Source organism: Pteropus medius, unplaced genomic scaffold, assembly GCF_902729225.1.
Source record: "Pteropus medius unplaced genomic scaffold, Ma_sr-lr_union100, whole genome shotgun sequence".
Taxonomy (NCBI): Eukaryota; Metazoa; Chordata; class Mammalia; order Chiroptera; family Pteropodidae; genus Pteropus; species Pteropus medius.
This window is the reverse complement of record NW_024342474.1, coordinates 10,407,443-10,430,622: the sequence shown is the minus strand read 5'-3', so window position 1 is coordinate 10,430,622 and position 23,180 is coordinate 10,407,443. Positions and strand designations below refer to the sequence as shown.

Below are 23,180 nucleotides of genomic sequence, written 5' to 3'. Positions count from 1 at the left end.
TGACTAACACCCCATTACTGGTATATGTCCCAGAGAAAACCTCCCAAAGAGTCACAAAGGGTCCTGTGTGAGAACGTTCATCCCTGCATAGTTTGTGGTCAACAGAGCTTGGAGCGGGGGACGGTCCACCACTCGGGACAGAGAACGTAAAGACACAGGCCAAGGAATTCCATGAATCAGACTCTGAGCAGATGTACATAATTCAAAGAAATTTAAAACACATTTAAAAAAATAACACTAATAATAATCCAGAAGGCCTAAATATCCAAGGATATATATGAAACACATTAGAGTAGCTGCCATTGCTGTGGATGAGTTGGATAGAAGAGGAGATGAGGATGAAGGAGCGGGGGATGCAATAAAGTATAAGAGCAGTAAAATAAAAACTGTAGTACATCAACCCTAAAGTTCCAATAATAAAGACAATGGGGAAATATCCCCTGGGGAGTGGGGGGCGGAAATAAAAGGGATTTTACATCTTGAGAGATACCACTCTTGAAGAAAGTTTCTTTAACTTTAGCTCTTTACTTGGTCTAATTTGTTTGAAGGCACAGTGATCGACTAAATAGCTGAGAAAGAGCTCAGTAGCCCAGGTGCTTTGTAGCTGAAGCCCAAGCAAGCCACACCCACCTACTGGGATTATAAAGATAAGTTAGCATTGATCAGAAAAGGACTGAATTATACTTAAAGACTTTACTTCTTTAAAAACTACTCAAAAATATTCTCTTAGAGACTTTTGGCATAAATTCAGCTATTTTAACTAGGATACTCTGGTAAATGAAGTGTGAAATTCCAGGTCCCAAATCACAGATCTATCTAATTGTCAAAGCATTGTCACCACCTGCTGACGCAATATTTAAATTGCAGTTTTAGGTGTCTGGAACTATGGCTTCTTTTCCCAACATTTTATTACAAAAATTTTCAAGAATACAGAAAAGTTGAAAAAGTTGTTAACACCCAAATACCCACCACCTAAACTCCACAGTTAGCATATGGTTCTACTTCTTTCACTGCATCCTCCCATCTATTGATTCAATCTATTCATCTTCTTTAAAGGCATGAAAAAAAAAAAAAAGCAATAACTTTTTCTAAGAAGACATAACTACAAAAAGAAATTTTCCAAGAGAATAATAAATGGCTTATTTCTCTCTAAAATTGTTACCAGAAAACAAGAGAATTTTCTCCTTGCTCCAGTGTAAGGAGGTCCTATGAGAGAAGATGATCTACAAACAGCGTTCAGTTGTTAAAATATCCAGGGTTGGTTGTAATAATATATGAACTCCCAAGTAATCATTTGTCATGGAGTCAAATCAATCAAGTGAGTGCAACAGGGAATATTAACATCCTAAAATAAACTTATCATGACCAAGGAATGAGTTGTTCCTTCCTTGATGAGAAAAGAATGGACTTCTAAACCAACTGCTGAGTAGGACATTTAGAAGTCCCCCTTAGATTCTATGCTGGCTATTTGAACTTAAACTAATATAATTTTTTATAACTCAGTTTTTCTCTATCAAAGAATAAAAAATAAATCACTCTATTTAAAAAAATTATTTCAGAGTCACCTGAAGTGGTGGCATCTCTGAATGGCATATGGAAAAATCTATTAACAATTAACCATTTATTAGGTTCTACTATGGTGTAGACCTAAAAGTCATAGTCCTAAGAAAACTTGCCTTAACAAAAATCATTTATAAAAACAATTGCTTCGGTGGGAGAAAAGTGATTAAGGTAGAATTTCAACTCACCGTAATGAAGTTATTTTTACTGTAGAACTGTAAGGAATAAAATAATTTGTTTTGTATAGCTGTAAAAGTGACCTTATAATCCCCCAAACTTGCTGACCCAAGTTTTGGACAAAGTTTAATCTGATGCTGAAATTTGTGCCCTTAACTGCTGTGCCATATATTATGAATGATTTTTCAATCATCGAAATCAATGATATTTTGCTCTTTATTTTCATCCCATCTCATCTTCTTCCTCCCCATTTCCTTGTTGATCCCAATTCTCACTAGACTTGTCGGCACCTTGCTTGCCCCATATTCTCCTCCTGCTTTTGCCCAATCCCCTTGACCTCCACAGGTCCTCTCCTTCCTCTATAGCCTTCACTGGAAGTGTTCTGCTGCTTCGTATTCCATGTGAACTTGAGAGCTACAGGCAAGTAACAGAAGCATAGATATTGAGGATTCATGAAGCCTCTCTGGGGGAGCACCCCTCAGCACCATGTCACCAGATCTGATATGTCCAGGGAATTAGAAATCTGAAATTTGTGTGAGGACCTCCTAAATTTTGAAGGGAGACACCAAATTTAAAAAAAATTTAAAACACTATGAGGGGGGAAAGAATGCCTGCAGGCTAGACTTTGCCTCCGACTTCCAACCTGTGATCTGTGTCCATAACCCTTCCCTTATTAATTGATATCTTTGTCCACATCTGCCGCTCTCAAGTTCCACACTCCCAGTCATCATCTCTGGACGTTTTCATCTGACAGTTCGGCTGACACCTCAAACTCAGAATTGAACCCCAGTAAACCACTCTCCTTCAGGCTTCTTTATGTCAATAAAACTACTTCTCTTCCTTTTATTCAGATTCAAAATTTCGGGCATTAACATAAACACACTCTTTCCGAAAACCTAGGATGTATCAGATTCTATACGAAATAATTTTATACTAAATGATTGATGACGCACATTCTCCGACCTCTGCAAGTTCACGGTCTACAGGAGGAGACACGTAACAGAGAGAGAATGACAATGTGATGTGATAAATACTCTAGAAGATATGTATTCAGAGGCTTAAGACAGAAAAGAGACAGGATCAATGCAGGCATCACAGAATTCATTAATTCGTTCAACTAATATTCATTAAATTCCTACAATATTCTAAAGCCCGGAGTTAAAGCCACACATCAAGTACTAAAGAGGCAGTTTTGAAAAACATGGAAGATTTTTGCTCTCACACAACTAATCGGAGAGACTGGCAAAGAACAAGTAGGCAAATAAACAAGATAATTTCAGTTAGGGACAACAGTCTCCAGGCTGCTCTAAATAAGTTTGTAGCGTGTCCCTTGCCAGAGGCCCAGCTGAGGGGATAAACGGGGTCTGCACTAGCCAGAGGGGCCCCTTTTTCTAATTACTACAAAGGCATTATACACCCTTGCTGTGGCCCTGAATTTTACAAGGTGAAACCCAAGTGCTGTGGAGACTATTTAGATGAGGCGGTCAGGGAAGGTCTCGGTGCTGAGATCCAAATGATGAGATCATCTAAAGGGAGAGTCTTTAGGGCAGAGAGCATCCAATGGAACAGCTCTGAGGCAGAAACAAACCTGGCGAGTGAGAGGAACAACAGCAGCAAAAAGCTGGGGTGTGGGAAGGGTCAGCAAACAAGACGTGCCTGTGTGTGCAAACATACCATATTCTGAAGGTTCTCAGCTTATTCGGGAAGAAGGTGTTTTGGAGTTGGGGGATGGGTGTGAGTGTTAGGAAATGAGTTAGAAAAAGAAGATTCCATCCATATTGTGGAGGGTTATAAAAGCGGGAAAGGGAAACTGTATAATCAGAGATTTATTTTGTTTTGTTTCTAAGGAAGATAATTCTACTGGTGGCTAGCAGGTTAGCAGGTCAGTTAGGGAGACTATGGAAAGAATAAAGCGAATAAAGAGAGGAGATAATATACAAAAGATATTACCAAAGTAAGAACGACTGGACTTGGTGTCTAACTGGGTACTGTGGATGAGAAAAAGGAAGGCTTCAGAGGCCACCTGAGACATCCTCCCTTCCTCGGTCACACCTCATAAGTACCTCATGGGTTGTGAGGTCCCCAAGTTCTGACAGTGTCTTCTTTCACTTGTCTCTCAGTCTCCCAGCTTCCTTTCCACTCGTCTCCATATATCCTCTCTCATTCCTGAGCTGGTGTGGTACTTCATTTATGCATCCCCAGTACCTCTCATGTTATAGCTTAGAGCTTTATTACTTGTGTACCTGTCTTATCTGTAAGCTACTTAAAGATAGGAATCAAGTATTATGTATCTCTGCATGACTCAAATGACAATTCCTGACACATTATGGTTGAAGGAAAAATAGAAGTAGGAGTAAAAAGTAGTTACATACTAAGTTATAGTAGGGTGGTTTATAATGTGCAATCAATAAAAACACAGAGAGATTATTAAATGAATAATTATTCATAATATAAACCTCATCTTTACATAGACTCAGCTGTGGATATGTTTAAGGCACTTCTTGCATATATTGTATACATTTTTCTTATACTAAGTACACCTAATAATATCATTCAACAAATGTAATCACCTGTTTCCACATAATCACAGAAACAAATCAATAAAAGTCTCAGATAAAAAGATAGGGGAACAAGCCAGAAAGCTCCCAGTGGTCACATGCAGGGTTAGATCTCCTTACTCCAGTATCATCAGCCCTGAGCCCTCTCACTCTACCTCCCATCGTTGAGCTTCCACAACCCATGAGAAACTTATGAGAAGAAGCAAATTACCCCAGATAAGAGCAGTTTATCTCACAAAGTTCTCTCTCCTATTAAGAAGAGAAAAGAAAAGCTAGTTATACCAACACTGACTAACATCACTCATCTCTAACTCTGGTTGGCTGCATGGACAGTCTGTAAAGATCCAGCATTCTTTTTCCTATTGTGACATAAAGTTGCAAAGTACATGTGGAGATGATATAGCAATCATGGAACACAACATTTCAGCATTTTTACATGCATTTCAAGTTTGCATTTTAGCCTCAATGAAAATTATTTTTATTTAAAAAAAAAAGGCCCATTGACAGACGATTGGATAAATAAATTATGGCTCACATATACAATGGAATATTATGTAGTCATTAAAAAAATGAAATCCTACCATTTGCAATGACATGGATGGACCTAGAGGTTATTATGCTGAGTGAAATAAGTCAGACAGAGAAAGATAAATATCATACGATTTCACTTACATGCAGAATCTAAGGAACAAAAAGAACAAACTAATCAAAAACGGACTGACAAATATAGTGGACAATTTGGTGACAGACAGAAGGGAGAGGGTTTGGGGGGCTGGGAGAATGGCATGAAGGGTTAAAGAAGTATAAATTAGTAGTTGATAGATGGTCATGGGGATGGGGAGCACAGCATAGGGAATGCAGTTAGCATTAATATGATGTCTAGGTGGAGGGCCGGGGAGGGAGGGAGCAACTGGGGGGATCGTTTTATGAACCAGATAGATGTCTAACCTGTGTACTGTATACTTGAAACTAATTTAAATAAAAAAATTTTTTAAAATAATAAATAAATAAATAAATAAGGACATTTGGTGGAAGTGAAATGGAGTGAGGAATAGCGAGACTGTATCTGAATCTGATCTCTGCTAGTTACTACAGCACATGAAGCCCAGGAAGTCCTAGTGGAGTTCCTAAAAGCCAGCATCCCTAGACGTGATAATCAAAGACACCATGCTGCCCATGTGAATGGGTGGGAGGCCAGGAGAGCAAGAAGCTCTCTGTACATTTTGCTTATTTTACAATTAACGAAGAGCATGGGACAACAGGAGCCACATTCCCTATTGTTAATGAGAAAGAATAAAAGATATTCTGTGAGGTACTTATAACATAGAGAAGGGAAATTCCACAGTGTGGAAGATTAAACCAGCAAATGAAGTCCATCCTCCGAAAGGAGCCAAAGGAGAAAGTCAGGCTGCAGAGTGAAAGAACTTCATCGGCTCTTGGTGTTACAGATTCTGTGAATGAGTGTGGCCTTAGCGATGTCTCCGTAGACCGTATCACTATAAGGTCCTGTTACTAAGAAAATCGCAACTTTTCCACTCTGGACCTTTACCGGTTTTACTTATTTATACCCTGAATGCTGCCTTGGCATGGTTTGCTCCTCAGGTGAAAGATGAACCTGGCTTTCTGGAACAGGAATGTCATCCCCTACTTTCCCAGTGCTCTGTGTTTGCCTTCCTAGGAATGACCTTGAGATGTAGCCTGTCCTGGGGGAAGAACAGAGTGGCCCTTGGAACTTCTGTTGTTAATAAACCCAACTGCTTCCATTCAACTTAACCGAGATGAGAACATACCGGGTTATGGGGGAGAACTAATTATCTTGCTGAAAAGTAAGAGTCATAGGTCCTGGGCAGATGTTACCTACACAGAAAACTCTTTCCTGAGTGTTCTAGGGGTGGGCCACAGCCAGAAGTGACATAGCAGCTACCAGATGAGTACATACAACACCAAGGGCCCCACCTTGGCAGCACTCCCAAGGCTGTATCCTGAAACTGACAGCTGCTGCCTACGCTCTGTTCTCTCACACCAGGAAGCTTACGAAAATGCAAGAGGGTGAGGCTGACTTTATTACACAAATACTTCTGAATATATTGAATATATTTTAAGTAAATCATTGGAAAACTTTAGTATCTTACGACGAAAAATAAATTTCACATGATACTCCTCTTGAGTGAAATGATAGTCAAGGTCTGAGGGAGAGACCGAAGAATTTCTGCTGTCAAAGACGTAGTGCTGGGAAGCAGGAGGAAGTAACTCGACTTCTGCACTCGGCCCCTCCGGCCGGGCTGAGCAGGCCATCTGGATCCTGTTATCTAAGTATTTGTTGTCCAAGAGCTTGTAGATAGAAGACTGTGGAAGGACATAACGTGAAAATGCACCTTCTACCTTGCTACTCCAAGTGTGGTTTGCTGGCCAGCAGAAGTGGCAAAAACTGGCATCGCCTAGAAGCTGGCTAGAAATGCAGGACCTCAGGTCTCACCCCATTCTTGCTGAATGAGAATCTGCACTTTAGTAAGATTCCCCACCGAATCTTACATACTTTGAGCCGAACTGACAAATTACAAATTGATCTCCATTCACACATCTCTCCCGGTTACTATAAAATCCCTGTGTCAATCAGTCTTCCCTCCCAGGATCAAATATAAAAACACACTATAAAGCAAATCAGTGGCAGAGAGAATATGCAAACCTCACAAAAGATGCAGGATTTCACAGAATTAACAGTCGTGATCTCAGAGAACTGCTCAAATCACACACAAGGCATCAGCAAGTGAGGAAATGGCAGCCTTGGACCCCTTGACAAGTGAAGAATTGCTAATCCACAAAGATGGTGACATTCCTTCAAAAGAAAATGATTTGAATATCAAAGAATTAAGACAGGCCCTTGGGAAAAATGATGAGGCTCATGGATATGTTGGTAAAAATGACCCACTTCATGACTGTGCTGTGAGAGTCAAACATACAATTTTGTCAAAAAACGATGCTCAAAAACAAAACAAAACTTCAGTCCTCAATTATTCGAAGGAAGAGCACATTGTTTTAATGATAACCTAGATGATATTATGTGAGGTAAGTTACACTTTCATGAGTTTGAGTTTCATTTTTCAAGACAAAGCCTAATCAAAGCTTGTCACTCTTCCTCATGATGTTTGGTTCTTGTTTGAAGTGCACTCCTGCTAAGTGGACTTGCCCAAGGCCAGTTTCTCTCCAACAATAGGACCTGCTGAACTCAAATGCTTATTGTTACATATTCCTTTTTCTTTTTCCCATATGGGACTTTTTGGTGCCTACGACTAGTGTGGGATAATTGATACCAACTTACTCCATAGCTCAGTAGAGAATTCTTTTCATTGTCCTGTTTTCATCCTGGTGGGATGTCTCAGCACATTGTGATGTCACAGAAGGGGGTTTCACCGTGGGGTTATAGCTCTAGCGGCAGGTATCTATTCAGTGGTTACCTTGTCAACCATGAGGAAGTTCTCCAATGTCTCTCCGTTTTCACAGGTGACATCACCAACCTCTCTTACGGCTCTGGGCAGGACCTCTCGCACCTCCTGGGCAATTATTCCTAGACACAACACACTCCAACAGGTTTAGACAGGAAAAGACCTATCTGGAGAAAATCCTCCCAGACCTATATCAGAATGGAACACAGAAAGCCACGTGGGATGTCTCTGCAAATAGATGCTTATCCCTTGTCAGCTTTTGCTTTGATCTATGATGCATTTGAGCAAAGCAGGAGTTTTGAGCCAAGAATCGCTGTAAGATTAAAATGGGAGTGTCGTTTCTTTATTTTTCCTTGAGACTCTGGGCCAAATGTTAGAAGGAGTGAGTAAATACCTTAAAATTCCTGTACATAGAAGCAAAGATAGGGCATTAGCTTGAATTATTTTCTTTTCCTGCAGGAGGACTTTGCCTTCTAAATGGTCTTCCTTTCTTTAGGATTCTCATATTGGAGTATAAGCACCGCTCTGTCCCTTCTGACCTAGACCCGCCTATCTTGCCCTCTCCTCTCTCCCCGCCAGGACTGCCAATGCTGCTGCTCATACAGTTTGAGTTTCCATCTGCCCCTCAACCCTCATTCCATGATCGAGATGACTCCAGTGAAAAGAAACAATATATTCAAAATACTCCACTGGTACCTGGGGGTGCAGAAGTGGGGGTGGGTGTGTTGAGTAAAGATGACAGAAATTTCTTTAACCTTTCCTGTCCTGAAATTATAGGTTTCACAGAGGACAAGTTAGACCAACGGGATTCGTCAAATGCCATAGCACACAACCTCCAGGTGAAGGGGGAATTAAAATTTTAATCGTTGACAATACCCAAATAAGAAGAGCACTTGTGTGTGTACCTGTCTGATGGGCAGTGTTTATTCCCATCGCAGAAGCGAATTCAGGTTTGTAGTCATATTCGACAATCCTCATTTGGGTTATTCTTTTCAGCTGTTCATCCGTATTCACCTAATTTAATTAAAGAAGAGCAGATTTCACCTGCTTAGGCATTTGCTATGCAAATCAATGCCCAGAGCAACCCAGAGAGATTAGGAATGTTGAAAATGGGGTGGTCGTTTCCTCTTGCCCAAACTATTTTAAGAAAAATTTATATTTTTCTCCTCAGAGAAGCCAAAGTTTCAAGGTTCAGGTCAGTGACTTCCAGTCACTGATTTGTAAACTGAGCCAGAGTTTTTACATCTAAGTTCCAAGGCAGAAGCTCCCTCATTCACTGCTCTTGCCTTCCTCCTCTCCTCTGAAAGGCGAACCCTCCTTCTGAGGACTGAGGTTGCTCCCTTGGGAGAGAAACAATTGCTGTTCAGGATTGCAAAGTATCATTTCCAAATGAACACACAATATAAACACCAAACAAATACAGGCCAACCTTGTATTTATAAGTTGAAAATGCAATGTTTCATTCAAGTAACAGCTTCTGAGGTATGGATATATCCTCTATCATTGAACTTTTGGACATTTTGCTGGAGGAAATTTCTTCAAGTGACAGATTGCAAGTTCGTTGCCCACCTGCTGGATCTTCAAGACTCAGACCCTCCCCTCCTGAGAATGGCTTCTCCCCCACACCACCCAGTCAATGATGGTGCCCTCTGGGCTCACTAACCTTGCAGATTGTCAAAGGTATTCCCGACTGTCACTGCAAATCTCTCAAAAACATTTCGCTGGGTCCCACCAAAATAATAACAATGAAGACAACACAGTGAATTTTTCGTAAAGCTAAATGTGTTTGATTCAAAAGATTCTTCTTTAATTTGAGATTGTTTGTTTTTTAAATGAATTGATAGTATAGCAAGATTGATTTTTTTTTAAGTTTATTGGGGTAACATTAGTTAGTACAATTATATAACTTTCAGGTGTACATTATAATTTGACATCTATATATTCTACTGTGTGATTACCACCCAGAGTCCAGTTTCCTTCAGGTACCATATATTCAATCCCCTTTACCCACTTCACCTTCCCCTTATAACCCTATATTTGAACCCCTTCACCCTGTCTACCTCTTCCCTCCTCCCCCATCCCCTACCTTCTGGTAACCACTAGTCTATTGTCCATGTCCATGAGTCTCTATTTGTCCTGTTCATTTGTTGCTTTTAGGTTTATATCACACATATAAGTGATATCATGTGATTTTCAACTTTTTCAGTCTGGCTTATTTCACTTAGTATGATTATCTTGAGGTCCATCCAGGTTGTCGCAAATGGCAGTATTTCGTCTCTTCTTATGGCTGAGTAACATTCCATTGTATATATGTACTACAGCTTCTTTAGCCACTCATCTATCATAGGACACTTTGGTTGCTTCCATGTCCTGGCCAGTAAATAATGCTGCTATGAACATCGCTGGGCAAATATCTTTGCGGATATGGGTTTTCAAGTCTTTGGGGTAAATACCCAGTAGAGGGATTGCTGGATCATATGGTAGATCAATTCTTAGTTTTTCGAGGAACCTCCATACTGTTTTCCATAGTGGCTGTACCAATTTGCAGTCCCACCAGCAGTGTAAGAGGGTTCCTTTTTCTCCACATCCTCTCCAACATTTGTTATTACTTATTCTGTTGATTATAGCTATTCTAACAGGTGTGAGGTGGTATCTCATTGTGGTTTTGATTTACATTTCCCTAATAGCTAGCAGTGTGGAGCATCTTTTCATATATTTGTTGGCCATTTGTATGTCCTCTAGGGAGAAGTGTCTGTTCAGGTCCTCTGCCCATTTTTGATTGGAAGATTGATCTTTTTTTAATGATCCTATTCAAAAAGTAAAAAGTTGGCAGCCCTATGTGGGTCCCTAAATTTTCTTTTAGAACATAACTGGATTTTGAAACCAGTGGTCTCTTGGCAATTAAAATTATACTGCCTGGACATTCATCCATGTGTTAGAGCCACCCAAAATGCTTTGTTATTGTTGTTGTTTTAAGAAAACCCCTGCCATGGCCCTCAGCAATTTCCTTGGCCACCTCTGTCAGGTGAGCTGGAAAGTGCCTCCAAGATCTTTAAAGGCTCTCTGTCTTTCTCGAGTTTGGCTAGTTGTGAAAGTTTGTGGCTCGGCACTCAACTGGCTATGTGGATGAGCTTCATTTCAGGTACTTCTCAGGGAGTATAATTTTGAGCTCACTGTTGTTTTAATAACTGCCATATCAAAAGCGTGATTCACAGCATTCATTCATTATTTTATTAGACCAAAATTTACCAATCACCTTTAACATATCATGCACTACACTAAGTGTTGGGACTTCAAAAATAATTGCCTTTTAAAAGTTCATGGTCTAGACAGGAAGGCAAACTTGTCGCATGTGATCGATTATATTACAATGTGATATGCAGGGTGATGATGGAATTATGAATGGAGAATCATGGCAGCTCCAAGCAGGTATCTAAAATATTCTCAGGAAAGAATAAGGAAAGGCTTCCTTAAGATGGTGAAGCCCAACCGAGATCTCAGCTTACTCCAGTTCTCAAATATGTTCTGCTCTTTTCACTTCAGGACTTTTGCCCATAGCATTTTCCCTGCCTCAAAAACAATTCCTTCCCATCCTCACTTTCTCTTCCCCCACTTTAAACATCCCTTCACTGGAGAAGCACTTCTTGACCTTCAAGACTAGGAAGGGTCCCTATGCTTATGTGCTAATGGCACCTGTTCTTTTCCTCCATAGCACAAATCAAAGTTATCATCAGACAGGTAATTGTGTCACCTTTACTATCTGTCTTCTCTATAGATATATACCTGACGAAAGTGAGGACATATTTGAGTCTACGGTTTTCTATTCATCACCATATCACCAGTTTCTAATATAATTCCTTGAATGTAGTAGGTGCTCAACTAATATTTGTTATATTAATAAGTTTAAGATAGGAAAATAAAGGAAAGATGTATGGTAAGTAAGAGTGAGACTAAGACAGGGATGCTGGGCAGAAAGAGCACCATGAGCCAAGTCCCAAGGCAGCAAATCCCCTGAATGATGTCTGTACAACAGAGGCAGAGTTTGACATTACTAGACTATAAAGATGAAGGCCAGAGCAGGGAAGACCTTGCAGGTCAGTCTGGGAAGGAATAGTCAAAATCTTATATTGCCTACATCTATCATGTGAGTGCCTTCATTCATTCCACAAATATTTAATGAATAGTTTCTATGCGTAAAATGCTATCTCGGGTACTGGAGAGTAAATGAGTGCTCCTTATCTGGACCTTAAGTTTAATAAAAGTTTGATTCCTTAGGGCAAGGCCTATGCCTTGTTCATCTCAGGAACGGCACAGTGCCTAGCAAAGTGTCTGATGTAGCAGGCACCCAGAACTTCGATGAAGAAAAGAAGAAATGAAAGAATGGAGGTAGCGAAATGGCATAACAATTCCTGGCACTAACAGAATTGAAGAAAAGAGGTGAACTAGGAGCCAGCCTGCACTGGCCATGTGCTAGGCTAGCCAGGCCCAACCCAGTTCCCTGATCCCTGCACCCTTGGAGAATCCTGTGCTTACTTTGCCTACTTCTCTTTATCCTTGTGATTCCTGCATGAGCCCCCGCATCAGAGACCAAAGGAGAGGAAATTTCTTTGCTGCAAATGGAAAGCAGAGTAGGATGTGCCCTCCCTCAGGCTGTTCAGGCTATACAGAGGGAAAATGATCATCGGTGTCTAAACTGGATCTTTGAATGCATTTCTTCCACAGATACATTGCTAGACATAGCAATTAGGTTCTATGGTACTATTACCATTGTATTTCAGACAGATTTTTGGCCAAAGAAAATTCCGAGGGTTAGGTTGGGGATCTAATGACCTTCTAATACAATGTTTCTCTTAAAAAAATGCTCTTCTGCTTCCTGGCTTGTCGACTTTCCAAAGCTAAATATAAATTGATTGTATTGCATGTTCCCTATGTGTACACTTGGCCTAGGGAAAACCCTTGAGGCAAGAGCTGTGCCTTCTTGGAATCCATCGCCAGGAAAGATACATAGAGCAGCACTTAATGCCACGCCTTGCTCATCACGTGTGTTGAGCAAGAAGCTAGAAACTGAATGTCTGATTTGATCTTGCCCACAGCACTTTTGGAAAGTTTTGACCGTGAATGCAAATGGCCATTACTGTCATGCTGCCTCATGCCCAAGGTTTCTGTGTCATTAACTTGAGACCTGCATCACAGAGAAGACATCTCAGTCCGTGGGAGTCCAGTTTGTTCAGGAAAAGAGATCTCGTCATATGTCATCTAGTTGTGGCCCACAGCCAGGACTATCAGTCTCTCATCAGGAGCAGCTTGAGTGACACTGGCTGAGCGCAAACTGAGGAACTTCTGCATTTGGCTTGTGACCGGGAGGGGAGACTTTGCATGTCTGGCTTTCTTGAGCTCTTCATATTTTTGTCTTTAACTAGCTCACTGCTGATGCCGTTGGGAAAAATACTTTTTGAGCATTTCATCTTAGTTGATTTTTTCCTGGTTTTTAGTTTTTATTTTTTTTGCTGCCTTGCTTTCAGCTTTCGCTGCAGAATTTGATTGACGCATTCAACTTTTGACTTCCTCGTTTTTTTTCCTTTTGCATTGACATTGATGTTCTTCACACCCCTTTGGTTTTCCACCCTCATTTTGTTCAGTTTCCATTCTCAGAGCTGCATTTCCTTTTCCAGTCTGTAGTCACATCAATAAGCACAATGCACTATCTGGGTAAGTTAAGCTGCTCCTCTTAAGCCAACTTCGTTTTTCCAGCACTTCAGTTTCACAGGTTTTAATCACATCTGCCGTATTTTCTCTGTGTCTTGGATATGTGTCCAGATGAGCATCAGAGATCTCCTCCACAAGGACCCTCTATGCAGAGTGCGCGTGTGCTTAATATCTGCAAAGCAACCCATGTCGCCCTGGGTGAGGACACCTAGAACCAGGGTAAGGCAGCCGCCTATATTCATTTTCCCTGGTCACAGTACCGGGCAACATGTTTGTCTACTATTTTTTTTTAATTCGATTTCATTTTATTATGTTTTTATTTTTTTTATTTATTATGGTGACATTGATTAATGAAATCCGTAAGTTTCAAGTGTACTATTCAACAGTAAGTTGTATATGTATTGCGTTGTGTTTACTGCCCATAGATTTCTTTCCGTCACCACATATTTGACCTCTTTTACCCCATTTACCCCCCTCATACACACACACACACTAGTTTATAGTCTACCGTAACCACTAGTCTACTGTCCACATCCTGGCCACTATGTTTTGCAATAGCTCATCTGGCGGCCAGCGCTGGTTACCATGCAACCTTAAAGAATGAAGGATGCATGCCTCCAGCCCTATGCATGTGATCAGATCGACTAAGTATGCCCTCCTTGTAGCACATTAGGAAGAATGGCTCTCTTTTTACAAGTTGGAAAACTGAGTCAGGGGAAGGTGAAGATGAAGTTCACACATCAGCCAGCACTATCATCAACATTGCCATCCTCTCTCTTGTCTGTAATAAATGGCCAACAGGACAGACAAGATTTCTAGAAACATATATTTCTTAAATGTAGATAAGCTTATTAAGAACAAATATATTATTATGAAATAATTTAATAAATGAATTACATTCGATTTGCATTTCACAAGCAAATAATAATAATATCTATCTGCTTAGACTCATATAGCTAAAAATTGCTTCACATAATTAGAAAAAGCCCTCAACATGGGTAAAATGAATATAAGCCTTCCCTGTTCACAGAAGAAGAAACAGAGGCATAGAATGCCTCTGGGCCACAGTTCCTGAGCCAGTCGTTGCCAAAATCAAGACTAAAACTCTAGCCTTCTGCTGCAGACTGGCTTCTCTTTATTTCGTCATGCTGCTGTGAGCAGGAAGGGGATACAGGAATTTCACATTTAGAGACTGGATTGGGATGAAATTTTCCTTTAAGGAGAAGGCTCCCTAATAGGGATTTGAGAAGCTATAAAGAAATTTGTTATTTTAAGACAATATATTTCCTTCACGCCAAGGAGCACCACTTGAGAATATTTGGTGAATGACGTTCTGGGAAAAGCCTGGTGGTAGCAGGAGGGGTTGTGGATGACTTGCCCCATTTGTCATCTTCCATTTCCATTTGGATAAAACTGGTAAGGAATTGATAGCCCGTTGCAGGGATAAGTTTGAATTGGTGTGGTCTGAAACACAGAGAGTTTATCTCTGTCTGAAAGGCAAAGGGACAATATCTAGGACTGGGATCTGAACATGTACGTGAGAACTTTCTAGCCCTCAGAGTTCCTACCCGGCTAGTAGGTCACAGCTCTTCCAACATGAACCGCAGCTTCGCAATCAGCACAAAACTCTACAATTACAACCATTCTCTGGAATCCTCTCAGCAAAGGAGGACGGACATTCCTTGGCTGGTTTAGAAAAACCAGTGCAGATTTGCACTGGGAAAGGAATGCAGTCTGGAAGAACGGCCAATGATTTACAGATTAAGGCTCCTGTTAACTAAAAAGGAATAAGAAAAAGAGGCTTAAAAGCGCACTGCTTACAGGAGAAACAGTGTGAGTGAGAAGGTGGGGAAGCGGTAGAAGCAGTGAATGGGAAACTGAATTAAATGGTGGAAGAGCTGGAACCAGGAGTGACATGGCATCTTCGTCCTAACCCATTAGGTCTTCATAGTTGTGACTTTCCCAGATGATTCAGTACTTATCTCAATGGGTTAAACAATATAAAAGAGTGGTGGGGTCGGGCAGAGAGGCCTGTTTCCACCTTAGAGATGAAGACACTGAGTTCGGGAAGGTAAAGCATTTTGTCCAGGGCCACATTGCTGGGGTGAGCCCAAGGTGAAGGAGCAGCCTCCCGATTTCCAGGCCTGGTTTCCAATTTCTAAGACGTGGCTGCCTCTCCACAGAGGGAGATGGTCTTGACCTGGCACCTTGGCTGCTGCTGAGGGAAAGGTGATGAGTGGGGCAGACAGCAGCTGGCAGGGCTGGTGCCAGGGGCTCTCGGAGGAAGTGGCTGGAGAGGTCCGGGAGAAATATGGTCAGGAACTGGACTGAGACAGTGCTCGGAAGATGAACAAGGACTTGAAAACTTAGAAATGGAAAGGAAAGCAGCTGACAATGCGCGGAAGGAAGGGCAATAGCCTGTGGAAAATGACTGGGAGACTTCCTGCTTGTGAAGCCAGAGCTATGTTGTCATTGCCCACTGCTTCTGTCAGGTTAAGTCCATTCTCTTGGGCAGAAACTGCTTTACGGTTTCAGCGGAGATGCCTAACAGTTCCAGCCCTCATAACTGTTAAGCAGTCTCACATCACAGGTGACAATGTAGAGATGCCCCGTGTGACGCGTGGCAGAGGCCAGGAGCGCCCAGCGGTGTCAAAGGAGGTGTCTGAGGCCTGCCCCATGCTTACCTCCTGGATATTCTGCTTTGCCCGGCTGTCAGAGGGATGCATAACTGTCCCCATCACTTTCACGTTGCCACAGACAACCAGGGCTTCATCCGGCACATCTGTGTTTATTCCCACTCGACCATGACAGACAACAGATTCTGGAACTGGTCCTCGCTGCCATAATGCATCACTGTCATTTTCAAATTGCCCAGGGTTAGAGGCCTGGAAAAAATACATAAATATATTACAATTAAAGTTACAGTAGCAGGGATGGATGACAGCTTTATTCCTCAGAGCAAAGGAAAGCAAAATGTTATCTAAGTCTTTCACCTGAAAATCATATGTTGGATGGCACATTCTTACATATTCAAAAAAAAGTGTGGCCCCAGGAAGGCCAGGGGGCCCCTCTATCTGTTCTGCCCACCACGAGCAGGAGCTCAGTATGCCATGTTTGGAACATCCAGTCTCTATTGCATATATCTGGAATTGAGAATGTGTCAATTTTACCGGGTGAAAAATGAAAAAGAAAACTCAAAATGACTATCTTTTCAGAGATGATAATAATAATGATTTAAAAAAAGAACATTACAGCAGAAAATATTACAAGTTTATTAAAGCTCAGATAAATAAAAATACCTTGCATTTCCAGCCTTTTCATAGTTTCAAAACACTTTCGGATTTATGATTTCATATGCATTTGACAAGCAAATGACAATACAAATATATTTAATACACTTCAACTATTCCCTAAACAAAGATGATACCAAAGGAAGAATAATAACTGCTATCTTTGTTGTGTGCAAATCCACACTCCAATTCTATGAGATACGGACTATTATCCTCATTTTAAAGCTACTGGGACTCTGAAAGGATAAACAAATTGCCCAAAGCCACAAAGCTAATAAGTTTGGGAGCTGGAATTATACTTCCTTTGATTATTAATGATTCTAACTTTGCCTTTTTGTGCCGTTGCCTAGACGTAGCCCTGGCCGAATGCAGTCTTCAAAGAAAATCCAAGTGAAACTTTAGACAAAGTTCTGGAGATTTTACTCTTAAACAAAATTCTTTGCTGAAGAATTTTCCACTGTACTGTCTGCCCTCTTTCCCACTTTCCTGTAACTGCTGAATATATTTCCAAAAATCTTTAAGAAGGGATCTCCGAATCCCTCAAAATCCCCACAAAATTAATATATTTTTTTTTAAATTATGACCTATACTTCTAAATCTCATTTTTGTGTGTTGCAGCAGGGTGGTCAGAACGTCAGACAAAACAGTAGGGAACCTGATCATCTAAAAAGTCAATATGAATGCAAAATCTTCACTTTTGCCTTTTTGGCGGTGCATGATCATTACAAACTCAGTACCCGAATATGCTTAGATTATCTCAAGAAAACAGTAACAATGGTTTCCTCAAGGATGGAGACTGGTAGACACAGAAACTGGGGTGGGAAGAAGATTTACTGTTCACTATTTATCCTCTTGGTATGATTTTAGTTTTCACCATATGCATGTGTTACCAATTTAAAAATAATAATTAAAAGAAACCACAAAGTGCAGTTCTTAGTTTCGGTTCAGCTAAAGAACTTTTAGGTATCTTTAACTTCCTGTTTCATTCTCACCTGTCTGAATCATGAGCTGCCTGGAAGACTCAACCATTGACACTTGATAGACAAAAGCAGTGAAAGAATATGAAGTAACAACACTGAACATTATTTTGTGTGAATTCACTTGAACAAAGAGCTTTTCTGCAAAGTCCCTAGAGCCCCCTTGTCTGTGAATGGCAAATTGGCTTTGACTCAAATCCTTTTATAGTGAGCAATCAACGAAATCCAAAGGTAAGCTGTATAAAATGTTGATGTAGTTTACTCTACTCTGAACATAATCAGCCATTTCAAGGAAACAAAATAGGACAGTGATGGATTTCTTTTTCTTTTTGAGTTTTGGGATAATTATTATCATGTTGGTAACTGATATTGGAACAGCAGATGTAAGTAGATTTAATTTTTTGAAACAACTGCAACAATCTCACTTGGCTTCATCAGATAGATGAAAACTCAGATCCCTAAAATAGGTTCAAATCATTTTGGAAAGGGCCAGAGACCTACAGTGTTCTAAATATCTAGCCCTAAGGAGGTGTCTTTATCCATATGGAAAATGTTATTATAATGTCTGTGAACGTATTTCTCTTCTCTGGTATCCAGAATCTTAATGTGTCAAAGCAAACTATAATGGAATCAGAAAAACTTTCTGGAATTATAAACTTGTATTCACATGTGGCCCAATAATGGTTGACTGCTATGAAATACCGAAATGAATTAAAGTTTCTAAAAAACTTTTGTCTCACAGCCTCATATATTTAGGGAAGAACTGAACATTTTAGTCTATGTTATGACACAAACTGGCTGTGTGACCTTGAGACAGTCATTTAACCTTTCTGTACCAGTTTTCTCCTCTGAAAAATAAAGATAATAACATCTTCTTTACCTACCTCCAAGGGTTGTGAGAGTTTATTGAAATCATGTACACGAACACTTTGCAAAAATGAGGATGAATAGTCTCAAATTCATCCTACACACACTCTGCTGTGAATAGCAACCACTGTTCAATCTATAATTGATTTACCTGCTCTCCTCAGCAACACACCTGCAGAGTTGTACAACTCGGGGGAGGGAGGGAGGGATACTCCACACACAAAGGATACAATGTAAATGGCGCCCCCTGCAGGTGTTTGGAATAGAAGATAGCAATTAATAGTAATTTGAGGCTTGCTCTGAGTTTGGAATGGAACGGCTGAAATTTCTCTGCTTTACCATTGTTTGGGCCGCTAAAGCAATAGCCAAAGAGCATAACAGGAGAGCTTGAGCTGAGGAAGGCAGCTCTTAAGAAATCAGTTTTTGTACTTTTTGAAAGGGCTATGGAGAACGGGCCTCAAAATGCTCTCTCCCCTCCTTACTCAAAGTGCTGCCTGCAGCCCAGCAGCAGCAGCAGCATTCCCTGGGAGCTTGTGGGGAACGCATATGCTCAGGCACCTCCAGCTAACTAGATCAAAAACTGTGGGGGTTTAATGATGTGTTTTAGAAGAAAAAGGGAACTGAAGGAAAGCCTGGTCATTAATGAGGAGAATCTGAAGGAACTCAAGTGGAAAATGAATGCTCCCCAAAACACACACCTGGGAAATAAATCTGTTCTTTGGGGAAAACCTTAATTTCCACTACAGGACCATAATATATTTATCGAGCTGTTTTGATTGACAAGCCAGAAGAACTTACTGGGTCCTGCTCACGGTTCTCTCTCCAAGGAGAACTCTGACAGGCTTGGTCTCTCCCGAACCCCTCCTGGAGGCCTGAATCTCATCTAGTCCAACCCTCATACAATCGTCCTTACATGAATCTCTGCTATTGGGAGGCATGATTCTTAGGCCTCAAAATGAATCTGGATTTTCTAAATGCAATTTGCAGTTTTCCATTTAATGTGGTCAAATCTTGCAACATCTTTAAGTGCCAAATTTTTCTTCTTTCTGGAGCTCAAACTAACAGGGCCAGGCCATGCCCTAAGAGGGCACAACTGGCTTTACATTTGTAGAATGTAGGCTGGTCCAATCTCTGCCCAACCCGTGATCCATAGATCCATAGAATCTCAAGGGCATGAAATGTGTTTTGTGGATATCTCTAAAACTCACTGATTCAAACAGTAACACCATTTTTGAAATTCAGTTTTCCTCTTGCTTGGTTTAAATGTTAAACAATTGAAGAGAATCAAAAGTCTGCATTCATTTTCATATCTGCATTTTGGGGTTAGGATGAAATAATATCAGTAAGATATTTCCAGGTTTTGGAGAGGAGGAGGTTTTGTGTTATTACTATTATTCTTCTTCTAATTTTTGTTAGGGCAACACTTGGTTATTTAGCACACTTGCAGAATAGGGCATTCTCTTTAACAAAAAATTATGGCTAGAAGAAAGCCATCAAATCTGGAATGCAGTCATTTTTTAAAAGATAAAAATCCAGTGAATAACATGTCACCAGATCTATACTGAGTATTATTTTTTTAAATATTCATACCAAATATGAATTACAGAAACTTCCAACTTGTCAAAGTTGTTAATGTAGTTTAAAATTATCATTGCGCTTTGGATGTAAGGAGGTGTCGGTGAACAGTTTTGGTAACAGCATATTAGACAGTGGGGTTCCCTCCCCTATTGCTACTGTGTGGACTTGCATGGCAGCCAGAATATAGCTTTGCAAGAGCTGCCAGCTGGAAATGGAGGAACCTCGACACCAGGTAAATTATTCAAAGTACGCAGGTGACTAGCAGACTGCCTGACTCAAGCATGAGTTATATGGCTCAGAGCGGCCCTTTCATGATATCTAATCTCTGCTAATTCCAAAAAGAATGGCATTGTCTGTCTTTATTCTTTCCTATGAGAAATCAGAAACAATAAGCAGCCTTGGTTTCCAGACTTTATTTTAAATCAGATTCATTAGTATAACAAAGCAATCCCAGATTACATCGGGTGAGATGTTAAAAACTACCCTGAACCCCACTGAGGGAGGGTTGCTTTTTCTTTCCTTTTTCCTGGGAGGAACTTCACTTGCCACAGGTTAGATCAGACCCTACAAAACACAGCCTGGGGCGTGCACCCTGACAGGTACATAGCCCGCCCCTCATCACCCTGGGACATCTGAACTCATCTGGGTTTTACCTCATTTCCACCATTACTTCACCTCCATTAAAACTTTGAAACACAGTTTAAGGATTTCCACTAATAGGGCTTATTATTTTTAATTGACTAAAAGAATTATACAGAGGGTCCTTTGTTTCAAAATAGCTTAAGGCAAGCAAGGAAAGATCGCTTCCCCAAATGGGCAGGTCCTGTCTCCAGGCCTAAGGTTAATAGCCACATAGGTGGGCATGCTCACAGTGAATGCTTTTCCCTATAGGAGTTCACATGTCTGCCCTGTGTCACTTCAAAAACCCATGACAACACAGCCCCTCCCAGGGCTGCCAGGCCTGTGGTTACGTGCTCCCTCATGCCCTTGGCATTCTCAGCAGTGGCCAGCCCGACCTTACACAGCTGCAGCTGCAGCTGCCAACAGCTTTATCTTTTTTGTGGCTGCCAAGACTCCCATCCACAGCTGTGACCAATCATTCATTCAGCAAAACGTACTGAGCCATTACTATGTTCTAGGCAGGGGCCCAGATGCCTTTGGGGTCACCCATCACTTTAGGGCATGGAATTATCTTCCCACCGCTTTCCCTGCCTTGTGGGCTTTGGGGTCAGAGAGAACTAGGTTGCAACCAGACTCTATCACTGAATGAGTTTCTCACCCTCTTGTGACTTTGTTCCGCTGGGTGTAAAGAATGAAATATAAATGTAAAACAATGTATAATGAAGTCATATATAGAGTATTTAGCCCAGTGCCTAGAACACAATGTAAAAACCAGGGTTTCTGAACCATAGCACTATTGACATTTTAGAAAGATAATTCTTTGTTGGGGGTAGGGGTGCTGTCCTGTGTATTGTAAGATGCTGAGCGGCATTACTGACCTTTACCCACTAGATGCAAGTAGCATCCCTCAGCTGTGACAGCCAAAAAATATTTGCAGATATTGCCGCTGGGGGACAGAAGTTCTCCTGAGTGAGAACCATTGTATAAAAACTAAAATAAGAGTATCTTCGATTACTATCCTCATTATCAACTGAGAAACATTAATCTCCCAACATGCCATTGAAAATGCAAATTCTACTTATGGGGAAGAAAAGCATGTGAGATCCAGAAGAGTCAAAGAACTGAGCTTACCCTTACAATGATCTTTTCAGAGATGTGGGCAGACAACAGATAGAACTGGTCTTGGTTAGCAGCATACAGTCCAACCACCAACATGAAGTATCTAATTCAGAAACAGTAGGCCAATGCCAACACATCAGGGAACAGACACATAATTTGTGCAATCAAATACCACCCCATGGTTAATCAGTAGTAAATTTACCTAGATGCGTTCGCATTTAAAGATTGTATATTTAAAGATTTTCTCCTCTGCTCTAAATTGTCCCTCCTGTGAAGCAAGAAAGCTGTTGATTCGCTCACTACTGTTCTGAGTCCACTCTTTGCCCAGTTTGAGGCATTTGTGAGCTGTGTTGCAGGGTCCCAGAGCAGCCTTCACTGGGGAAACACCCACTAGGGACCTGGGCTCAACCCATCTATGCTGACTTGGTGCAGGCTGCATTCCCGGGCCCTCAGCACAGCACTGCTCACAAACACATGCACAACAAGAACTCACCTTAGAGGTCCCCTTGTCCAGGGTCACCCAAGCTACGTGTCCTAGGCCTCAATGGAAGGAGACCCAAAAGGGTTTGCTCAGCCACACTGGACCCTTCCCGCCAAAAACTGTTCTTGGCCATGTACCCTGTACCTTTCACGTCCTCCAGTTATGACTTTGGTCAAAAACCTGGAGCCTCCCCTATAGCTCCCAAGGTAATTTTCGTGCTGTTATTTCAGTTGCTTCTTCATATGCACTATTGATGAGACAATTTAAGATCAGAACATTTCTTGAAAGTAAGAATAAATATTGCCCTTATCAGAGAAATTTTTGCTTTAAGAACTTCATGAAAAACTTCAGCAACTTCCTCTGTAACACTCTATAGACTCTCCAATCCCTAGAGAACAAGAGTTCTCCTTTGTATCTAAAATAATAAATTATTTTTATTATTATTACTATTAGCAGCTACCATCTACCAAGCTCTCAACGTATCATGCACTGGGCTAAGCAGTTTATCTACTTTATTTCATTTAGATTCCCAGAACAGTTCTACAGAAGTAGGATATGGTTTTTGTTCCCATTTTACAGAATAAGAAAATGAGTCTCAGAGAGGTTCAGTTACATGCTCAAGGTCACCAAGCTAGTAAATGGCAGTATCAAATATCCAAACTCAATTCTGTCCCACTCCAAAACCTATATTCTAAAACCAGTGGTTCTCAACCGTAAGCATGCATCACAGACACCTGGAGGGCTTGTTAGAATACAAATTGCTGGGCCCCACCCCCAAAATTTCTGGTTCAGTAGGTCTTGAG

At 40.9% G+C, this 23,180-nt stretch overlaps 1 protein-coding gene across 1 annotated transcript in view; it reads right to left on the bottom strand.

Annotated features, from left to right (window-relative positions):
• Window positions 1-23,180, bottom strand: part of MYRFL (myelin regulatory factor like) — a 105,499-nt gene that overhangs the window by 28,803 nt on the left and 53,516 nt on the right. The window contains exons 10-13 of the mRNA XM_039865998.1: window positions 21,909-21,999; window positions 16,129-16,329; window positions 8,644-8,752; window positions 7,751-7,860 (exon numbers count right to left, since the gene is read on the bottom strand). Coding sequence (XP_039721932.1) covers window positions 7,751-7,860; window positions 8,644-8,752; window positions 16,129-16,329; window positions 21,909-21,999 — 511 coding nt within the window. The remainder of the gene's footprint in view (window positions 1-7,750; window positions 7,861-8,643; window positions 8,753-16,128; window positions 16,330-21,908; window positions 22,000-23,180) is intronic.